This window comes from Mus caroli, unplaced genomic scaffold, assembly GCF_978045245.1.
Source record: "Mus caroli unplaced genomic scaffold, Mus_caroli_1 scaffold_1, whole genome shotgun sequence".
Classification (NCBI taxonomy): domain Eukaryota; kingdom Metazoa; phylum Chordata; class Mammalia; order Rodentia; family Muridae; genus Mus; species Mus caroli.
In genome coordinates, this window is record NW_028227256.1 from 158,205,338 (window position 1) to 158,225,196 (window position 19,859).

The window sequence follows — 19,859 nt, forward strand, 5'->3', positions numbered from 1 at the left end:
AGGAAGGAAGGAAGGAAGGAAGGAAGGAAGGAAGGAAGAGAAGAGAAGAGAAGAGAAGAGAAGAGAAGAGAAGAGAAGAGAAGAGAAGAGAAGAGAAGAGAAGAGAAGAGAAGAGAAGAGAAGAGAAGAGAAGAGAGAGAAGAGAAGAGAAGAGAAGAGAAGAGAAGAGAAGAGAAGAGAAGAGAAGAGAAGAGAAGAGAAGAGAAGAGAAGAAGAGAAGAGAAAAGTTCAAAGAGCTTTGAAAAGCTATTCAAGGAAAATCTACCATAAATGATCAAAAAATTGAGGAAATAGCAGAGGTTCAATTTGATTACAAAGTATGCTGGTAAGGCTGGGCTTAACAGGCTGAGGTTTTAATAAAAGAAGTGTACAAGATCAAAGAAAATGATACTCCATGGAGAAAAAAAACTGAGGCAAAGACAGCACTGAAAGCATAAATGATTCCCAGAAAATTTTTGACGAAAAAGCAGAGTGAGAGATGCACAGGCCTGGAGGCTTGTCTGAACTGCAGTGCAGACCAATCCTCAGCTAAGGCCAGGCCTAGACAGCTGTGGGATTCACTGGCATCAGACACAGGCAAAGCCACCAGCAAGTGTGCACAAGGCTCTGTAATTGGTTGAGTGATCCCGAGTGAATCATTTTTCCTCAGTTCTAGACTGGAAATAACTGTGATGTGAGCAACGGCTATAGAGAGGATTAAATGTTAGAATACACATAAAACTCACTGTTAAAGCTGGCAGAAACCCATTTAACATTATGAGGAAAATTCAGGAGAGGGAATAACTCCAGAATCCTTGTCCAGACTTTAAACTCCCATGAACATTTATTTTTATTATGTATGGATGTATGTGTATGTCTGTGTGGAGGTGTGTGCAGATGAGTGTGGTGCCTGCAGGGGCCTGAAGAAGATACCAGCAATCCCAGAGATGCAGTGACAGATGTATCTGCCCCATGGGGTGCTGAAAATGGAACTCAAATCTCTAAAAGAGTGCTAAGTGCTCTCAGTCCCCGAGATACCCTTCCAGCCCCTCTAAGTTAGGTTAAATTACACACAACAAAAACAGATTCCTGAATAATACAAATAATATTGGAGAATTTATTTATCATATGTGAAGAAATAGAAATACTGTTTAAAATGGTACACCTCAATTCATCTATGATATCACTGGCAAACAGGAAATAAGACTCCACACAACCCTCATCTATGACGTACACAACAATTTGATTCTGATTTCCCAAGGAACTCTGATTCCTGGAGTTTCAGTAAACTGATATAAAATCTGGTTTTGATATATAGAATACTATTTTATTATTTATTTTAAACCTTTCTTACATATTTAAAAATATACAGGGGTTCAAAACAACCTTAATAAAGTGACAACATTTCTTTAACAGACTGCTGAAGTAAAAACACCAGGGTGCAGACATGGTGGGCTTCTGTGTCAGAGTCATAGGCACGCTTCATTAAATACTTTTCATAAAACACAAAAGTCTGAAGAAAACTCCTCAGCAGTGTGGTAGAAAGTATCAAACCTCTTCCAGTCAAGAGTTTATAGAGTAAGAACACAAGCTGCTCTGCTCACATCCGCTTTACTATGGCTGAGCCTCAACCCCCAACTTATTAGTACACTCAGGTAGCACACTAAAAAATAACTTCATCTCTGCATTTGAAAACAGACCATTAGAAAACAAAATACTGACATATCTAACTGCTTTTTATAAGTATACTACATTCCCAGCAACTGTAAGAAAGCAGCTCATCTAGTATAAATATCTGAATAACAATGACACAAAAGTATTTTCACTTTAAAGGTAGTCCATATATATGTTTTTCAATGTTGACACCTTAAACAGCATTAATATCTGAATTGTGCTAAGAAAATATTAGGCACAGATCATGTAAAATAACTTATATTTTTGTAAAAAATATAGAATATGCAAATACATACAACACAAAGGAATAATGGACGTGACAGTGAACTGCTGCAGACCTAGGCTATCATTGCAGTGTCAGGCTTTTTCTAAAGGGCATCTTGGGTAGCACACAGAGTAATATATCATTACTGGGGAGTAATCTGCATCTGCATTAGTATTATTGTGGGCTTTATAGAGAAAATTTAAAAAAAAATCTTCACTATAACCAAGAGGACTTTACTTTAGGCACCCAAACTAACTTCAAAGGAAAGCTGGTAAAAATGTTTTCAAAATCCACTGAGGTATTAAATACAACCTCCCAGCTGCTAGATTGCTTTGTTTGAAAAATAACTTGTTTACCCTCTTGACTGCCTCATACAGAGGATTCTTTCATCAGCTAAGACACTTCTAGAATGTGTCTCACAAGATTGGAGACAAACTGAAAGAGCAATAGCAGGTGCTGGAAAAGGGAGAGAAAACAAAATGGCCTCCTACACAGAAGAAAAGATACTGCTCAGTTCTGTTTGTAGTAGAAATCTGAGCTATGGGGATGATGACATGAACATAGGCACAGGGGTTGTATGACAGATAACAAAAGGTAACACTGTGCATCCTCTCTAAAGGCAACACAACTCATGTAGACTGACATGTCTCAACACTGACGGCAAGGCGACACTTGGCCACAGATACGTATTAGCACTTCTCATAAAGGGAAGTTAACAAACAGTAACTCCCACAAGTCTAAGGAGTAAGAACAGAGAATAAGACTAAATAGAAGACAGACACACAGGCAGAGAGGACACACAGAGAGAGATACCAAGGGGTCTGCTCCTATTTTGTAGACTTGAAGTTCCTCTTCTATCATCAGTGATGAGGATCAAACACTGAACATATATTCACAACCTGTAATTCTCTTATAAGATTATTCTTCAAAAATCCTTTCCCATTCTTTTTGACTTGCACAAAAGGAAATAAAAAAGATCTTTAATCTCATTCTTCACTTCATGGTCAACTATTCACATAAATATTTCTTTAGGGCAAATTTCCAAATGAATCAAGAATAAATCCAAAACCACTGTCACATTACATTTGATTTACTACGTAATTCTCTTCAAATGGAGCAGGAATTTGCCCGTCTCCTAGGTTTGGGATCTTGTGCTTCCTGATCCTTCGCACACACACAAGATGTGCACATTGTTTCAGAAAGCCTTCGGAGGCCAAGGCGGAAAACACTGTTGGAGAGACTGTATATTACACAGTTACAAAAACTATTGCTTATTGCAAGCCAGGTGGTTAAGAAGGACAGTGTGGGGTTGTCCAAGACACGAGAACTTTCTAGAAGAAAGTAAATAATATACGGAAGCCACAGCATGTAAAACACGCTAGTTATCCTAAATAAAACCATGGCGTAGCGACGGTCAGGGCTGTGTCCTGCTTCCCTAGAGGCCTCTACCTCGTGGCTAGGGAATCTGGCCCTCCGGTCATTTATCTCTTTGGTGTGCTGCCGGCAAATTTTGAAAATGTGAAAGTAAGTGAAGCAGACAACCAAGGCAGCAGGAGCATAAAGTAAACAAACAATAAAGCAAGTAAAATAGGCACTGGTAAGCCAAGATGTGGCACACCATTCAAAAATGTCACCATGGTAACCAGGTTTGCCCCAGCCAAAAAAGGAAGGCAAGAAAATTAGGCAGGAGTAAATCCAAATCATAATAATGCAAATTCTCAGGCGACAAGGAGTGACCAGTTGATTGTAGGATAGAGGCTTGGTTATTGCAAGATATCGATCCACACTGATGCAAGCAAGACATGCCATAGACACGCTTTTTAGAACTGAAATAATATATCCAAACACCTGGCAAGTCAATGACTCATGGACACCTGTAGAGTAATGAAGAAGGGACAGAGTAGGAACCAAGCAGGTAACTCCAACGAGGAGGTCAGCATATGCCATGGTCTGTATAAAGTAGCTGGTAGTATAATGGTGTAACAGCGGAGCACAGTGAAAGACAAAGATGACTGTTAAATTCCCAGAGATGATCAGAAATGTCAGCAAGACAATGACAACTGTCTCAAAGATGCAGACATCCTCCACACTGTAGTGACCAAATCCAAGAGGGCAGGAGTGGTGCTCGGACACATTCACAATGCTACTGCTCATGTTCAGGATCCTCCATTCAGTCCACCTGGATTCATTCATGGCTTGAAATTAAGGGAGTTTGCAGCTTTGGCTCCAACAAGCAGGTGCCCGGGCCAGCATCTGTTAAACTCTGCAAATCAGTGTCTCAGAACCTGCTTCAGTAGAAAGTGCCAGTGCCTGTATTACAGCTGAGCATCCCACAGTGTGCTCAGGTCTCTTCATCAGCCTTAGTTCACCAGTGACACATCTCAGCTTTGGGGGATAAGGGAGGAGGGTGAGCTAGAAAGGTGAAAAGAGGTCTCTGGTTAGCTCCCTCCCATGCGTGCAAGCAACTTTTGCAGATACAGGCACTTCTACAGAAAATAGATTTATTAGCTAGTACTATGAAAATTTAATTTGTAAAAAAAAAAAAAATCAGGGGAAGAAATGTTTCTCTTAAGAGAAAGTTTCTTAGAAATCAATTAGAATGAAAAATGAAAGAAACAATCCTAAACTGCCTGAGATCTCTTGCTTCTACTGTGATGAGCTGTGATGAAAACCACTCATATTTTATAATTGAAATAATTAAGATCTTAGTTTTAGATGGAAAGCCAAGAAAAAGTTCATGACAGAGTGTCCTTGGTCTCAGAGGTTCACATCTGATGCGGATGGGAAAACTTTAGGAGCCACTTCTCCTACATTTTTTAAAAGGTAAGAACAACAATTCTGTCAAGTCTAATTCCAAAAGATTCATTTGTGTGGACACAATGAAATACACTGGCAGTAAAAGGCAGACTCCAGATTTCTATATAATGCTTATGAAAATAAAAAGATAATTTCCAGTGGGGAATATATTACACAATGAAACAGTGTGATAACACCTAAAACTAAAATACAGGGAAAACTTCTGAAGTCCTGATTCTGTATTTGTTCTTTGAACATTTATATGAAAACAGCTTTATACCACCCCAGTTGCTGGTGCTGCTAACAGCACTGTAATTTATATCTCTTCTATTCCAAAATAAAATCTTTGGTATTAACTTCAGCATCTATAACTGAAAATAATTTTCATTATTTAACATGATATTTCCTTATAGAAAAGCATAATAAAGTATATAGCTTGAAGTAATTCCTCACATTTGCAACAATGCCCAAATCTCATAAATATAGATGAAATTCAGACCATAATGGAAACCACCCTGTACACTGAGGACATCTCACTAGAGATGCTGCTGTTATCTCTTTCTCAAGTCTTTCTAGCGGGCTTTATATTCCAATTTTTTAGACCTTTCTTACTTCCATTTGATGCTAACACATCCAATCATTACTTCAACTAAATATTTGAAAGTGGAAAATTACCTTGTTTTTTATATTTGCAGTTATTAACAGTCATATGTTAAGAAATTATCTTGTCTATTTCTGTATTCTATTTTAAGCAAAAGCACAATTAAAGCAGGGCCATCAGGTAGTTTGGAAAATAGTCTTGTTTTAAAATACCTCAAAACATCAAGATTGATTTAAATCCTGGACTCTGACATACTGCGATTGTGGCAGGGCAGAATCCATCCGAAAGGCTTCCAAGGTCATTCTGGCACCGTGTTAACATTTGCCAAAGTCTTTTCCCCAAGTATAAACAATTCAGGGAGTCTCTTGTCACTCTTTGTTGTCACAGCTTTTGAAGAACTAGCATGCACTAGAAATGAAAACCTTTCCTTCAGGAACAATGTGGCAGCTTAACAGAAAGCATTCTTCTCAAAGTTATTGTCTCGTGCAGCAACACATCATTCAGGCGAGTCCTTTTCTGTCAGCCACGGGCTAGTCCTCCTTGGACATGCTGAGTTCCACTTATCAGAAAATAGTTCTCGTTACAGGAGTAAGGTGATGCTTCTCATGTGCATTCACTCTGATCGGCTGCGAGACTGGGTTGCGAGATTCAGAAGTCCGATTCACTGTGGTGCAGCTATCGGGAAGCTGCTGGGAGACTCTTTACAGTTTCTCAGTCTTGCTGCCTCCACCTGAGCCACTGTCTGCTGCTGCTGCTCTTCCTCCTCCCCCTCCCCTTCCTCTTCCTCCTCCTCCTGAGCTGATGGAGAAGAACTCACCATCAGAAAGGTGACTCGTCCTCCTGCCCCAATCTACAGCACAGCCAATGGCTACTGCAGCTGAAACTGTCACTAGGTAACAGTTGCCAGGCACATGCAGGCTTATAGACTTACTCTGCGATCTCGAATCAAAATTGACAAAAGAAGACAATGAAACTGACCAATCCTCATAATATGTAAACGGTACTTAAGGTCTTGTGGAGGCATTCCCCTTAAAGCATTTGCAGAAATTATTTCTTAGGCATAGTACTAGGGGAACAAAACTGGCATATCCCTTTAAACCTTGTAGAGAAACTACCACAAGGTACTATGACACTAAAAGTCAGCAGTAATATAATACTCTTTGGTACAAAAAAACATGAATTATTAAAAATCATTTAAGTCTCCCATGAACTAAATGATATAACTACTGTTTTTTTCACTATAAAATGAATAGTCATATTTTTATTAGAAATTAAAAGTCAGCTAATCGTCTCTTCAGTACCTGCCACACCCACACGAATGTGCTGAGCTTAGCACACGGACCGGAACAACAGAACACTAGGATTGGACCATGACAGTGAAACCTGTCTGAAGAAATACCTGGGTCAAATATGATCTCAGAAGACAGGGAGCATCAGAATAAACAGAATAAACACTTAGTCTATGTGTATCTTACTACACCAAACATGTCAGAGCTAAAGAAATTCACCCCACCATGCTTGAATTACATATATTTTAGTTAGTAGAACAAAGTAAATATTTGCACAAGTATTTCATGTATATTAAAACATTTTGATTTAGGCTTACATACTACATTCATTTATTTTAAGCCTCTCTCTCATAGTTCAATACATTTAAAAAAAAACTACCAAACAAATTTTACAATTGTTATAGACCTAAAAACAAATCAGGAAAATAAAAATACAAATGGAAGGCAATACTTGTTAAAAAACATGTCCTATATGCCAAAAATTTTGCAATGGGCTTTTATACACTGTTTTTATAGAATTCTTAAATCTCAATTCTGAGATGGCTCAGCAGGTAACAGGCACTTGTCACGAACCACTGTGACACTCCACCATGACGTTGTGGAAGGACAGAACAGACTCCATAGGTTTTCCACTGGCATCCATATGTGGGCATCCATATGTATGCCCTAGCACAAGCATGTCATGGGAGCTAGAGGGCACCTCTCCTCCTCCCTCCTCTCCTCCCTCCCTCCTTCCGTTCCTTCTCCTTTTTCTTACCCCTCTCTTTCTTCCCTCTCTTTTTCTTCTTTCTCTTCCCCCCATTTAATAAGTTAATACATATAATAAATTGTAAAATAGTGAATTTTTATGCAACAAGTACATTAACTGTTCCACAAAGGGCAAAGAAGGGACTTAAGAAGGAAGCACGGCTTGACTCCAAGGACACTTAAGACACTGAGACTGGAAAGGGTTAGAATCGTCATTTCTAACACTGCATCACTAAGTCACATCCTCTTCTTTCTACTAATGGCTGCCATTCAGAAAATGTTAGAAAGATCTCTTCGGGTTTTATAAAAATGGTTTATAAAACACAGAAAGCCTATTCTGTCCCCCATATTAAATTGTCTTTCTGGAAAACTGTTATTTTTAAAATCTTCATGGGTGGAATAAAATACAGAAAGATAGTACACATCTCAACAGAAATATTTATGAGACAAGTTAGAAGAGTAAATCTTAAGATGAATATGTTTAGTTTTGAAAAGTAAATATGTGTAATGCAGAAGTTACAAAGTATTATTTTATAGGGAAACATTGTACTTAAACAGATAAAATCATTTAAATCAAGTGAGATAATATTCTTAAACATTACAATAAATTTTCAAAAGAAAATTATATTTGCTAAATATTCATGACCGTAGCCATGCCATCCATTCTAGACTAAGAAAAGTCAAATGTTAGGCTTTACTAGAAAACCATTTTAGAAACCAAGTGCAGGGCTGGAGAGATGCCTCAATAGCTTACAGCTCATGCAGAGGACCGACCTCTGCTCCTGGCACCCACATAGCAGTTCACAACCAACATAAGGTCAAATTCCAGTTCTGGGAGATCTGATACCCTCTTTTGACCTGCCCAGGCTCTTGCACACACTCAACACTAAACATACATACAATTAAATACGTGAACCTAAACGCTTTTTAAAATTAAGTACTATTAATCACCATTGCTACTCAAGTTACCAAAATTTAAATCATTTAAAAATATACATATTTTAAAAGTTATTAATTATCCCTAAAATTAAGAGAATTGTAAGGAAATGCACATATATAAAAACCTACCTCATGTAGAGGAACTCAAGCACTAAATTGCTTTAGTTTCACATATTTTCAATTTTAATACTAGAGATGATTTTGATCTTCTTGCCCTGTACTTGTATATCAAAATGTAAGCTCTCTGCTAGTGATCCATTACCATGGCCGCCTACCTTGCTCCATGATGGTCATGGACCGAACCTCTGAAACTAAAGTCCTCCCAAAACCCTTTCTCCTTTAAGTTTCCTTGGTCATAGTGTCTTATCACAGCAAGAGAAATTTAACAGTAAGGGCAAGACATTAGCTCTTCATGCCAAGTAGGATAAATAACAGATGATGACATAAAAGAACCATATAAGCGGTAACTAACATTGCAAAACTGTTTTATTCGGCATTTCACAAAAGGTCCGATAAAATCTTGTCTCCATTTATCTGTCTAGTCTCATTTTCCTTCTAGGTAATTTAGGTTAGAAAAACTCTCCACACCTCACCACTGTAAGCCCAGTCTCACTGTGCTGCCTGCTGCCTCAGAGTACTTACAATGGCTGCTCAATGTGCTAGCTACCATCTTTCTCTCATTTAATTCAGTGGCAATCTTTCCAATAACTTTTTCCCCTGGGAAAGCTGTGAGCTCCACAGAGCACCACACCAGATCCTATACTTGTCATCGTTTGTAATTATCTATTTCATTCACTTGTCTTCTTGAGCAAGTTGGAGCCTCATGGGAGACCAATACTTGCTTTGTTCACTATTATATCTAAGTGCCGATTTAATACCACTGGGCACAGAATAGGAGTTTAACAAACACATTTTATCATAATCTTTATATAATATATATGGAAACAACTAGTACAATCTATGAGGACAAAAAATACAGTTTCTATAATGTTAAAATGAACAAACCCACTGAGAAGCCCTTGTATAACAAAGACATCCAGGAAGAAGTCGGAAAATATGACCAAATTACAATGAAAAAAGTTGATCTCTTCACATTTTGAATATTAAAGAAATAGTAGTAATTACAACTTCCCCTAAATTCAATTCTATAGCAATAGTTAAAATGCTTTAAAAACTTGAGTTTAGCAAACAATAATGGTTGATTACTTATTTTAAGAATGCCAACTGCTACTAAATGCAGTTTCAATTACCTTGTAATGTACTATTCAGGATAATGTTGAGGCATCTTGAGCTAAGTGCTAGAAAGCAAATGCTCTAAAGTGATACACATAATAATCTACTGATTAATGAGCTCTAAACAGCACAGCAAATGTTTATTTTCTTGCCATTGCTTTATTGTGAATCAAAAATTAAATATTTAATTAAGTAGAAATAATAAAATTATACTTATGGACACAATAGAGTCTTCTCAACCTGACAAAGACATACATATACTTGTAGAGTATTCCACAATGAAGTATTGTGAAAATTGATTCCTCCTTCAGAATGGGACTAACAAGCCTGTGGATCCATACTACCTACATGCACCACGCACTCCAAGTCTCAGTCAATATAATAAATGAGAAAATGAAAAGTCGTTCACAAAAGGCATAACTGTGAATGTGAGAAATATTAAATTAACTATTCTATACCCATTAAGACTTGAGGAAATGAGAATGCTTTGTAAAAATATGAGGTACTTCACTGCTATATACTGTAATAAACATGAAATTAAAATAATAAAACAATAAACCATTTACATTAGGCTCATACAGCAGAATACAAGGATACAGCAAATAAAATCAGAATAATATCTCTACTCTGAGAATTACAGTGTCACCAAGACAAAGTTAAAGGTTTAAGGAAATGCAGGGATATACCATCATTATGTTTTTGAAGACGTGCTATCATTTAAAAAAAAAAAAAACCACGTTCTCACCAGTTTATCTATTGGATGCTCATATTAAAATCTAGTCAAGTTTATCTGTAAATCCAACCAAGTGCAGATTAGAAAACCTATATGTAAAAAAGGAATTTGAGATGACTCCAGTAAAACAATCTTCTAAAGAAAATAAGAAACAAACTTGGAAGACTGACACAACCTAGTTTCAAGATGCACTTTAAGACCACTAGAGACAGTCTAGAAAGCATAGACAACAGACCTGATGGACAGGAAATGATGCAAAAGCTAAGGTCATAGTTACCATCAATTGAATCTCAGTAAGCTCTCTAAAACAAGCCTGGGCACTAGAAAAATCTCAACACCCACTGGGAAATATGAACTAAGGTCACCTCCTCATATGACACCTAAAATTTACTCGTAGGAATGAAATATCTACAGACAAATGTGAATGAACTACAAACAGCTTCCAAAAGGAAACACACTAGAGGGATAATATATTCATGGCCCAGAACCAAAGGTTATAAGTTAATAAAAATAATAATGGAAAATATTAATTAAATAATACTCCAAATTTTTTTATCAAAAGGCATCATTAACAAAATCAGCAAGCCAAAAGAATGACAGGAATTACAAGCACAACATACACCTAACAAAGACAAACAGGCTGACACTGTAAGCTAATAAAAATATAAATAATCAAAAACTGACAGCAACTGAGATTGAGTACGACTGTGATTCTCAGGGACTGGCAACAGTTACGGGGAGATGGGAAGATGTTAGTCAATGAGTACTCCGTGATAACTCCATAGAGGAACTAAGTTTTCTTGTTTTCTTGTTGCCCAGCAAAGTGAGTGCAGATTACTGAAATGTATTTTGCTACTTAATTTTTGGAATTAGAAAAAAAGCATTTTCAAATGTATGCACCACCAAGAAAGGCCAGCTTTTCAAAGACTGCTGATTATTTCTGGGTAAGTCAAATGGCTCCATTCTAGAATGACTAAAACTTTGGACATGCATTTCAAATAACATAGGAGAAAAAGTCCAAGGTCTCTGAAATCTCATATCTAAGAGTTTTCCTTATTTTACACATATACACTCACACACACACACACACACACTCACACACACACACACACACTCACTCACTCACACACACTCACTCACACACACACACACACTCACTCACACACACACACACACACACACACACACACACACACACAGGTTGGATCAGACTACAACATAATTATACATGACTCAAAGTACCACATGGTACCATGACTATACACAACATTTAGGGATAGGGAGTGAAAGGCGCTTAGTTCAAGTCATTAGTTAAAGGCAAAAATCAAACAATAAAAGTTTCCAATGTGCTTACTACAGTGGCAATAAAATAAGACTGCCAATAAAATCTTTTGATAAGATTGCAAAACCACTGAAATTTTTACAGACTGGTGGTGGTAGTATAAAATGGCCAAAACTTAGAAACTGTGACAAACATTTTAAAAATCCTCATGTTATTAAATAAATCTACACTATGGCCCACCCTCTCAAACCAAAAACTGTGCACATACACCCACAAAGTAATGATATCAAGTCTTGCACAAAAAATGTTCCTGGTAGCATGTACAAAACTAGATAGTCCAAACTAGAACCAGCATACACATCATCAACAGGTACAGACGTGAAGAAACTCCGATTATGTACTTAGTGTGGCCTGCTGCTTAGAGTAACAAAGGAATAAAAATAACAAAAAAACCACAGATGAACCTAAACCACTAACGGCAAAAATCATGCCTTAAAGAGCACACTTTACACAAAGTTCTAAAACATAAAAAAGATGATTTTTTTTTCTGAATTATAACAAAGTGGCAGCTGGATCAATAGTGTGCTTATGCTCACACATATTAACATGTGTATACAAGTATATCAAGATTTGTGTAAATAAAAGAACATTCAGTAAGGATAACAACATTCAGTCTATAAAATGTGTGGATCGTGTGCATGTATACCTGGCAAAAATAATGACATAAAACACTTAAGCTTTGTGTAAATCACAACCAAAATAACAATGAATCTGTGATTTCACATGCCTACAATGAATGCTCACTGAAGATTTGCCTGTTAAGTGTATGATCATCACTGTTAACATCAATCAGGACACTGTCTTCTGACATAATCATACCGTGGTATGTGAGTTAAAGACAGCAAGGACAATAGGGGACATAGAGAAAGAACTGTTTAATTTTACAAGTGACCGGATACTAAAATTAATACACATATCCCATCATTTTGACTTTCTATGCATAACATAGAACAATATCTTCTACTTCCTCTTTTAAGCTCCTATTAGCAATTACCTGAAAACAAAGCTTATGATAACTGTTTCTCAAAGACTACTGAAAGGTACTCCTCTCTTGGTGTCACAGCTTAGCCCTAGACTGATGGTTATTTCTGGATGAGTGAAATGGCACAATTTTAAGTATGACTAAAACATTAGAATTGCATTTCAAATAACATAGGACAAAAAGGTCAAGTTTTTAGAAGTCTCATATCTAAGAGGGTTCCTTATTTTATGTAATAGTTCATCTGAAAATTAGATTATTTAGTACAATTTTTAAATGAAATCTTAACAAAATTAATATTAGCTCAGAGAAATGAGATGAAATGGTCATTTTCCTTCAAATTTTATACAGTACAATCATAGTGGAAAAGGATAACCATAAAACATCTCTTGGGGAAAAAAAGTCTAGAGAACTGTATGGACACAGATGTGCGAACATCACATTTTAAATAACAGGTTAATATTAAAGGAAAGAAATGTTCATTTTACCTCATTTTTAATTGAAAGGAAGTTTTCCATTATAAAAAAAATTTGCTATTTTTTGAGATATCTTATTGTTATGGCAACTGACGTGCTAAAAATAATAAAGAAATATCAAAGTTGTTATAGCAACTAGAATTTTAAAGAGCCATGAAGTGTAGAATAATCAAACCTTAACTTGGCTTGAAATGCAGCATCTATGACTCAGGTTTGAGAAAGAAAACCTGAAATATTCATGCTCTTTACAAACTGTTTCTGGAATTCAATTTAAAAAACAAAACAAAACAAACAAAATCTTGAGATACAGCTTGAAAGAACCATTTCCACCTCACTTAAATCAGTGATACTCTACATGTACCCGTCAGTGTGGACTTAGGAGTCCTACAGACTACAAAGTCCTATGAACAGCAGGAGATTATCATGGAATCAATGTCCAATAACTGAGCACAATTTTTTGTACGGAATTTGAATTTTCTGGTCTTCTAACTTGTTCCTTACCCTAAGTCTTCAAAGTGCCATCGTAGAATACACCAAAGGTTAAAAATACCTACTTATTAAAGCTGTGCCCAGATTCATCTAATTAGAGGTCTGCTAGATTAGAAAATTACTGAAGTTCTATCAAATACTAGACATTCATTGTTCAATGTTCTGGCATCCCGTTTGCCTCACAAAGGGAACATTCATTAGAGTTTCATAAGCACTGGTGAGACCTCTGAAGGATTCAAACTGGGAAGTAACAGAAATTCATGTCTTTTCCTAGAGATGGACATACTGAGGAATAAAAACAGATTTATGCATTTCTGTTACAAAATCAAAAACCCTTAGTTTCATTTGTTCCTTCCTAATCAAATAACCAATATTTATCAACAGATGTAGCAACCCATGTTATTACCACAGTGCATTTCCTCAGCACTCTGGAACCAATGCCAACTCTCTAGAAGCAGACTTCTATCAACATCACTCTGCATCCTTCCGCTGTGTTTGTACCCTGTAACACTTTTGGAGATTTGTTTGTTGGTTTGTTTTGGGTGCACCCTATCCAAATAATTGGTCTATCTTATAAGTTAGTAAAGGACACTTAATAAATACACACAGGCTTGTTCCTCACATCTAGCCAAGGAAGGTTGCAGTACTTGGGGATTTCTTCTTGTTGCATATTTCACAAATCTTTGCAATTTTGTAAAATGATAATTCCTTGGAAAAGACAAATTAACTTCCCTCAATGACCTAACCCAGTAATTAACAGCACTAGCCATGACCACTATCATTATAATTCTGAGTCTAATACAATTCTATTAACTTCATCAAATAACATAAATTATATGTAGTCCTTCAGAGCAATAGTTTGAAAATTTTGAAGTATTTTCTTTTGCTATTTTCAAGTATGTTTCTACTTGGGTTTTTTTTTTTTTTTTTGAGAATTTCATTCATGTATACAATATGTGTTGATCATATCCACTCTCCTCTCCCAACTCCTTACCCAATATATTCCTCTTTCAACTTCACATAGTCTTAATTTTTAATTCATTATTTTTGTGCATGAGTATGTGTATTTGTTAGCCTGCTAGTTTAGTTAGTTTATGTGCACCACACATATTCAGGAGCCTGCAGAAGCCAGAAGAAGACATCGAATCCTCTGAAACTAGATGCTTACAATGGTTGAGAGTTTTCATATGGGTTAGGGGAGCCAAATCCAAGTCTTCTGGAAGAGCAGTAAAATCTCTTATCCATTGAACAATCCCCCGGCAAACTTTTACTTCTTAATAACAAACTCAGTCAAAACAGTTTTACTGTGAGAACTCAAATAAATATGGGTCATCCATGCAGCATGGGAAGTCTACCAGTGACCATACATACCTCAAAAAAAAAAAAAAAAAAAAAGATTCTCTTCTAGCACCAACTCCTAACAGATCAACGAGGTGTGGAGCCACCTGAGGCCCTCTAAAGCAGTACTGGGTTTTGAGTTTTGCAGATCCTTAAGCAGGAAACCATCACTACTTTGAATTCATGAATGAAATGACCTACCATTTCCTGAAAATATGATGTCAAACAATTCTTCTTCAGCTACTCTTACATCCTTCTGCTCCCTCTTCTATAATATTTCTTTTTTTTCCCACTTTTCTTTTTTTTTTAATTTTTAATATTTTTTTATTACATATTTTCCTCAATTACATTTCCAATGCTATCCCAAAAGTCCCCCATAGCGGCCCCCACTTCCCTACCCACCCATTCCCATTCTTTTGGCCCTGGCATTCCCCTGTATTGGGGCATATAAAGTTTGCAAGTCCAATGGGCCTCTCTTTCCATTGATGGCCGACTAGGTCATCTTTCGATACATATGCAGCTAGAGACAAGAGCTCCGGGGTTCTGGTTAGTACATCATGTTGTTCCAACAATAGGGTTGCAGATCCCTTTAGCTCCTTGGGTACTTTCTCTAGCTTCTCCATTGGGAGCCCTGTGATACATCCAATAGCTGACTGTGAACATCCACTCCTGTGTTTGCTAGGCCCCGGCATCGTCTCACAAGAGACAGCTATATTTGGGTCCTTTCAGCAAAATCTTGCTAGTGTATGCAATGGTGTCAGCGTTTAGAAGCTGATTATGGGACGGATCCCTGGATACAGCAGTCTCTAAATGGTCCATCCTTTCATCACAGCTACGAACTTTGTCTCTGTAACTCCTTCCCTGGGTGTTTTGTTCCCAATTCTAAGAAGGTGCACAGTGTCCACACTTTGGTCTTCATTCTTCTTGAGTTTCATGCGTTTAGCAAATTGTATCTTATATCTTGGGTATCCTAAGTTTTGGGCTAATATCCACTTATCAGTGAATACATATTGTGTGAGTTCTTTTGTGATTGTGTTACTTCACTCAAGATGATGCCCTCCAGGTCCATCCATTTGGCTAGGAATTTCATAAATTCATTCTTTTTAATAGCTGAGTAGTACTCCATTGTGTAAATGTACCATAATTTCTGTATCCATTCCTCTGTTGAGGGACATCTGGGTTCTTTCCAGCTTCTGGCTATTATAAATAGGGCTGCTATGAACATAGTGGAGCATGTGTCCTTTTTACCGGTTGGGACATCTTCTGGATATATGCCCAGGAGAGGTATTGCTGGATCCTCCGGTAGTACTATGTCCAATTTTCTGAGGAACCGCCAGACTGATTTCCAGAGTGGTTGTACAAGCTTGCAATCCCACCAACAATGGAGGAGTGTTCCTCTTTCTCCACATCCTCGCCAGCATCTGCTGTCACCTGAATTTTTGATCTTAGCCATTCTGACTGGTGTGAGGTGGAATCTCAGGGTTGTTTTGATTTGCATTTCCCTGATGATTAAGGATGTTGAACATTTTTTCAGGTGCTTCTCTGCCATTCGGTATTCCTCAGGTGAGAATTCTTTGTTCAGTTCTGAGCCCCATTTTTAATGGGGTTATTTGACTTTCTGGAGTCCACCTTCTTGAGTTCTTTATATATATTGGATATTAGTCCCTTATCTGATTTAGGATAGGTGAAGATCCTTGCCCAATCTGTTGGTGGTTTTTTTGTCTTATTGATGGTGTCTTTAGCCTTGCAGAAGCTTTGCAGTTTCATGAGGTCCCACTTGTCAATTCTCGATCTTACAGCACAAGCCATTACTGTTCTATTCAGGAATTTTTCCCCTGTGCCCATATCTTCAAGGCTTTTCCCCACTTTCTCCTCTATAAGTTTCAGTGTCTCTGGTTTTATGTGAAGTTCCTTGATCCACTTAGACTTGACCTTAGTACAAGGAGATAGGAATGGATCAATTCGCATCCTTCTACATGTTAACAACCAGTTGTGCCAGCACCATTTGTTGAAAAAGCTGTCTTTCTTCCACTGGATGTTTTTAGCTCCCTTGTCGAAGATCAAGTGACCGTAGGTGTGTGGGTTCATTTCTGGGTCTTCAATTCTATTCCATTGGTCTATTTGTCTGTCACTATACCAGTACCATGCAGTTTTTATCACAATTGCTCTGTAGTAGAGCTTTAGGTCCGGCATGGTGATTCCACCAGAGGTTCTTTTATCCTTGAGAAGAGTTTTTGCTATCCTAGGTTTTTTGTTATTCCAGATGAATTTGCAGATTGCATTTTCTAATTCGTTGAAGAATTGATTTGGAATTTTGATGGGGATTGCATTGAATCTGTAGATTGCTTTTGGCAAGATAGCCATTTTTACAATGTTGATCCTGCCAATCCATGAGCATGGGAGATCTTTCCATCTTCTGAGATCTTCTTTAATTTCTTTCTTCAGAGACTTGAAGTTCTTATCATAGAGATCTTTCACTTCCTTAGTTAGAGTCACGCCAAGATATTTAATATTATTTGTGACTATTGAGAAGGGTGTTGTTTCCCTAATTTCTTTCTCAGCCTGTTTATTCTTTGTGTAGAGAAAGGCCATTGATTTGTTTGAGTTAATTTTATATCCAGCTACTTCACCAAAGCTGTTTATCAGGCTTAGGAGTTCTCTGGTGGAATTTTTAGGGTCACTTATATATACTATCATATCATCTGCAAAGAGTGATATTTTGACTTCATCTTTTCCAATTTGTATCCCTTTGATCTCCTTTTGTTGTCGAATTACTCTGGCTAGGACTTCAAGTACAATGTTGAATAGGTATGGAGAAAGTGGACAGCCTTGTCTAGTCCCTGATTTTAGAGGGATTGCTTCAAGCTTCTCACCATTTACTTTGATGTTGGCTACTGGTTTGCTGTAGATTGCTTTTATCATGTTTAGGTATGGGCCTTGAATTCCTGATCTTTCCAAGACTTTTATCATAAATGGGTGTTGGATCTTGTCAAATGCTTTTTCCGCATCTAAGGAGATGACCATGTGGTTTTTGTCTTTGAGTTTGTTTATATACTGGATTACGTTGATGGATTTCCGTATATTGAACCATCCCTGCATCCCTGGGATGAAACCTACTTGGTCAGGATGGATGATTGCTTTGATGTGTTCTTGGATTCGGTTAGCAAGAACTTTATGGAGGATTTTTGCATCAATATTCATAAGGGATATTGGTCTGAAGTTTTCTATCTTTGTTGGGTCTTTTTGTGGTTTAGGTATCAGAGTAATTGTGGCTTCATAGAATGAGTTGGGTAGAGTACCTTCTGTTTCTATTTTGTGGAATAGTTTGTGAAGAACTGGGATTAGATCTTCTTTGAAGGTCTGATAGAACTCTGCACTAAACCCATCTGGTCCTGGGCTTTTTTTAGTTGGGAGACTATTAATGACTGCTTCTATTTCTTTGGGGGATATAGGGCTGTTTAGATCATTAACCTGATCTTGATTCAACTTTGGTACCTGGTATCTGTCTAGGAACTTCTCCATTTCATCCAGGTTCTCCAGTTTTGTTGAGTATAGCCTTTGGTAGAAGGATCTGATGGTGTTTTGGATGTCTTCAGGATCTGTTGTTATGTCCCCTTTTTCATTTCTGATTTTGTTAATTAGGATGCTTTTCCTGTGCCCTCTGGTGAGTCTGGCTAAGGGTTTATCTATCTTGTTGATTTTCTCAAAGAACCAGCTCCTTGATTGGTTGATTCTTTGAACAGTTTTTCTTGTTTCCACTTGGTTGATTTCGCCCCTGAGTTTGATTATTTCCTGCCGTCTACTCCTCTTGGGCGAATTTGCTTCCTTTTGTTCTAGTGCTTTTAGGTATGTTGTCAAGCTGCTAATGTGTGCTCTCTCTAGTTTCCTTTTGGAGGCACTCAGAGCTATGAGTTTTCCTCTTAGAAATGCTTTCATTGTGTCCCATAAGTTTGGGTATGTTGTGGCTTCATTTTCATTGAACTCTAAAAAGTCCTTAATTTCTTTCTTTATTCCTTCCTTGACCAAGGTATCATTGAGAAGAGTGTTGTTCAGTTTCCACGTGAAGGCTGGCTTTCTAATATTTATTTTGTTATTGAAGATCAGCCTTAGTCCATGGTGATCTGATAGGATGCATGGGACAATTTCAATATTTTTGTATCTGTTGAGGCCTGTTTTGTGACCAATTATGTGGTCAATTTTGGAGAAGGTACCATGAGGTGCTGAGAAGAAGGTATATCCTTTTGTTTTAGGATAGAATGTTCTGTAGATATCTGCCAGATCCATTTGATTCATAATTTCTCTTAGTTTCTCTGTGTCCCTGTTTAGTTTCTGTTTCCATGATCTGTCCATTGGTGAAAGTGGTGTGTTGAAGTCTCCCACTATTATTGTATGAGGTGCAATGTGTGCTTTGAGATTTTCTAAAGTTTCTTTAATGAATGTGGCTGCCTTTGTATTTTGAGCATAGATATTCAGGATTGATAGTTCCTCTTGGAGGATTTTAACTTTGATGAGTATGAAGTGTCCCTCCCTGTCTTTTTTAATGACTTTGGGTTGGAAGTCAATCTTATCAGATATTAGAATGGCTACTCCAGCTTGTTTCTTCATACCATTTGCTTGGAAAATTGTTTTCCAGCCTTTCATTCTGAGGTAGTGTCTATCTTTTTCTCTGAGATGAGTTTCCTGTAAGCAGCAAAATGTTGGGTCTTGTTTGTGTAGCCAGTTTGTTAGTCTATGTCTTTTTATCGGGGAGTTGAGTCCATTGATATTAAGAGATATTAAGGAAAAGTAATTGTTGTTTCCTGTTATTTTTGTTGTTAAAGTTGGCATTCTGTTCTTGTGGCTGTCTTCGTTTAGGTTTGTTGAGGGATTACCTTCTTGTTGTTTCTAGGGCGTGGTTCCTGTCCTTGTATTGGTTTTTTTCTGTTATTATCCATTGAAGGGCTGGATTCGTGGAGAGATAATGTGTGAATTTGGTTTTG

At 37.3% G+C, this 19,859-nt stretch overlaps 2 protein-coding genes across 3 annotated transcripts in view; both read right to left on the reverse strand.

Annotated features, from left to right (window-relative positions):
* Rabgap1l (RAB GTPase activating protein 1 like) overlaps positions 1-19,859 on the reverse strand; it is a 587,625-nt gene that overhangs the window by 355,134 nt on the left and 212,632 nt on the right. Inside the window, exon 1 of one of the 2 annotated variants that reach the window (XM_085842452.1) lies at positions 5,528-5,615. The exons of the other annotated variant lie outside the window; for it this stretch is intronic. The gene's annotated coding sequence lies outside the window, so the exon portion shown is untranslated. Of the gene's footprint in view, positions 1-5,527; positions 5,616-19,859 lie in introns of those variants that run through there. 2 annotated transcript variants of the gene reach the window in all.
* On the reverse strand, positions 381-5,613 carry Gpr52 (G protein-coupled receptor 52). Its single transcript, XM_029477279.2, has 2 exons — positions 5,528-5,613; positions 381-4,330 (listed from the first exon to the last, which is right to left on the reverse strand). Exon 2 carries the CDS (start codon positions 4,109-4,111, stop codon positions 3,026-3,028), a length of 1,086 nt encoding a protein of 361 aa, XP_029333139.1. The 5' UTR covers positions 4,112-4,330; positions 5,528-5,613; the 3' UTR covers positions 381-3,025.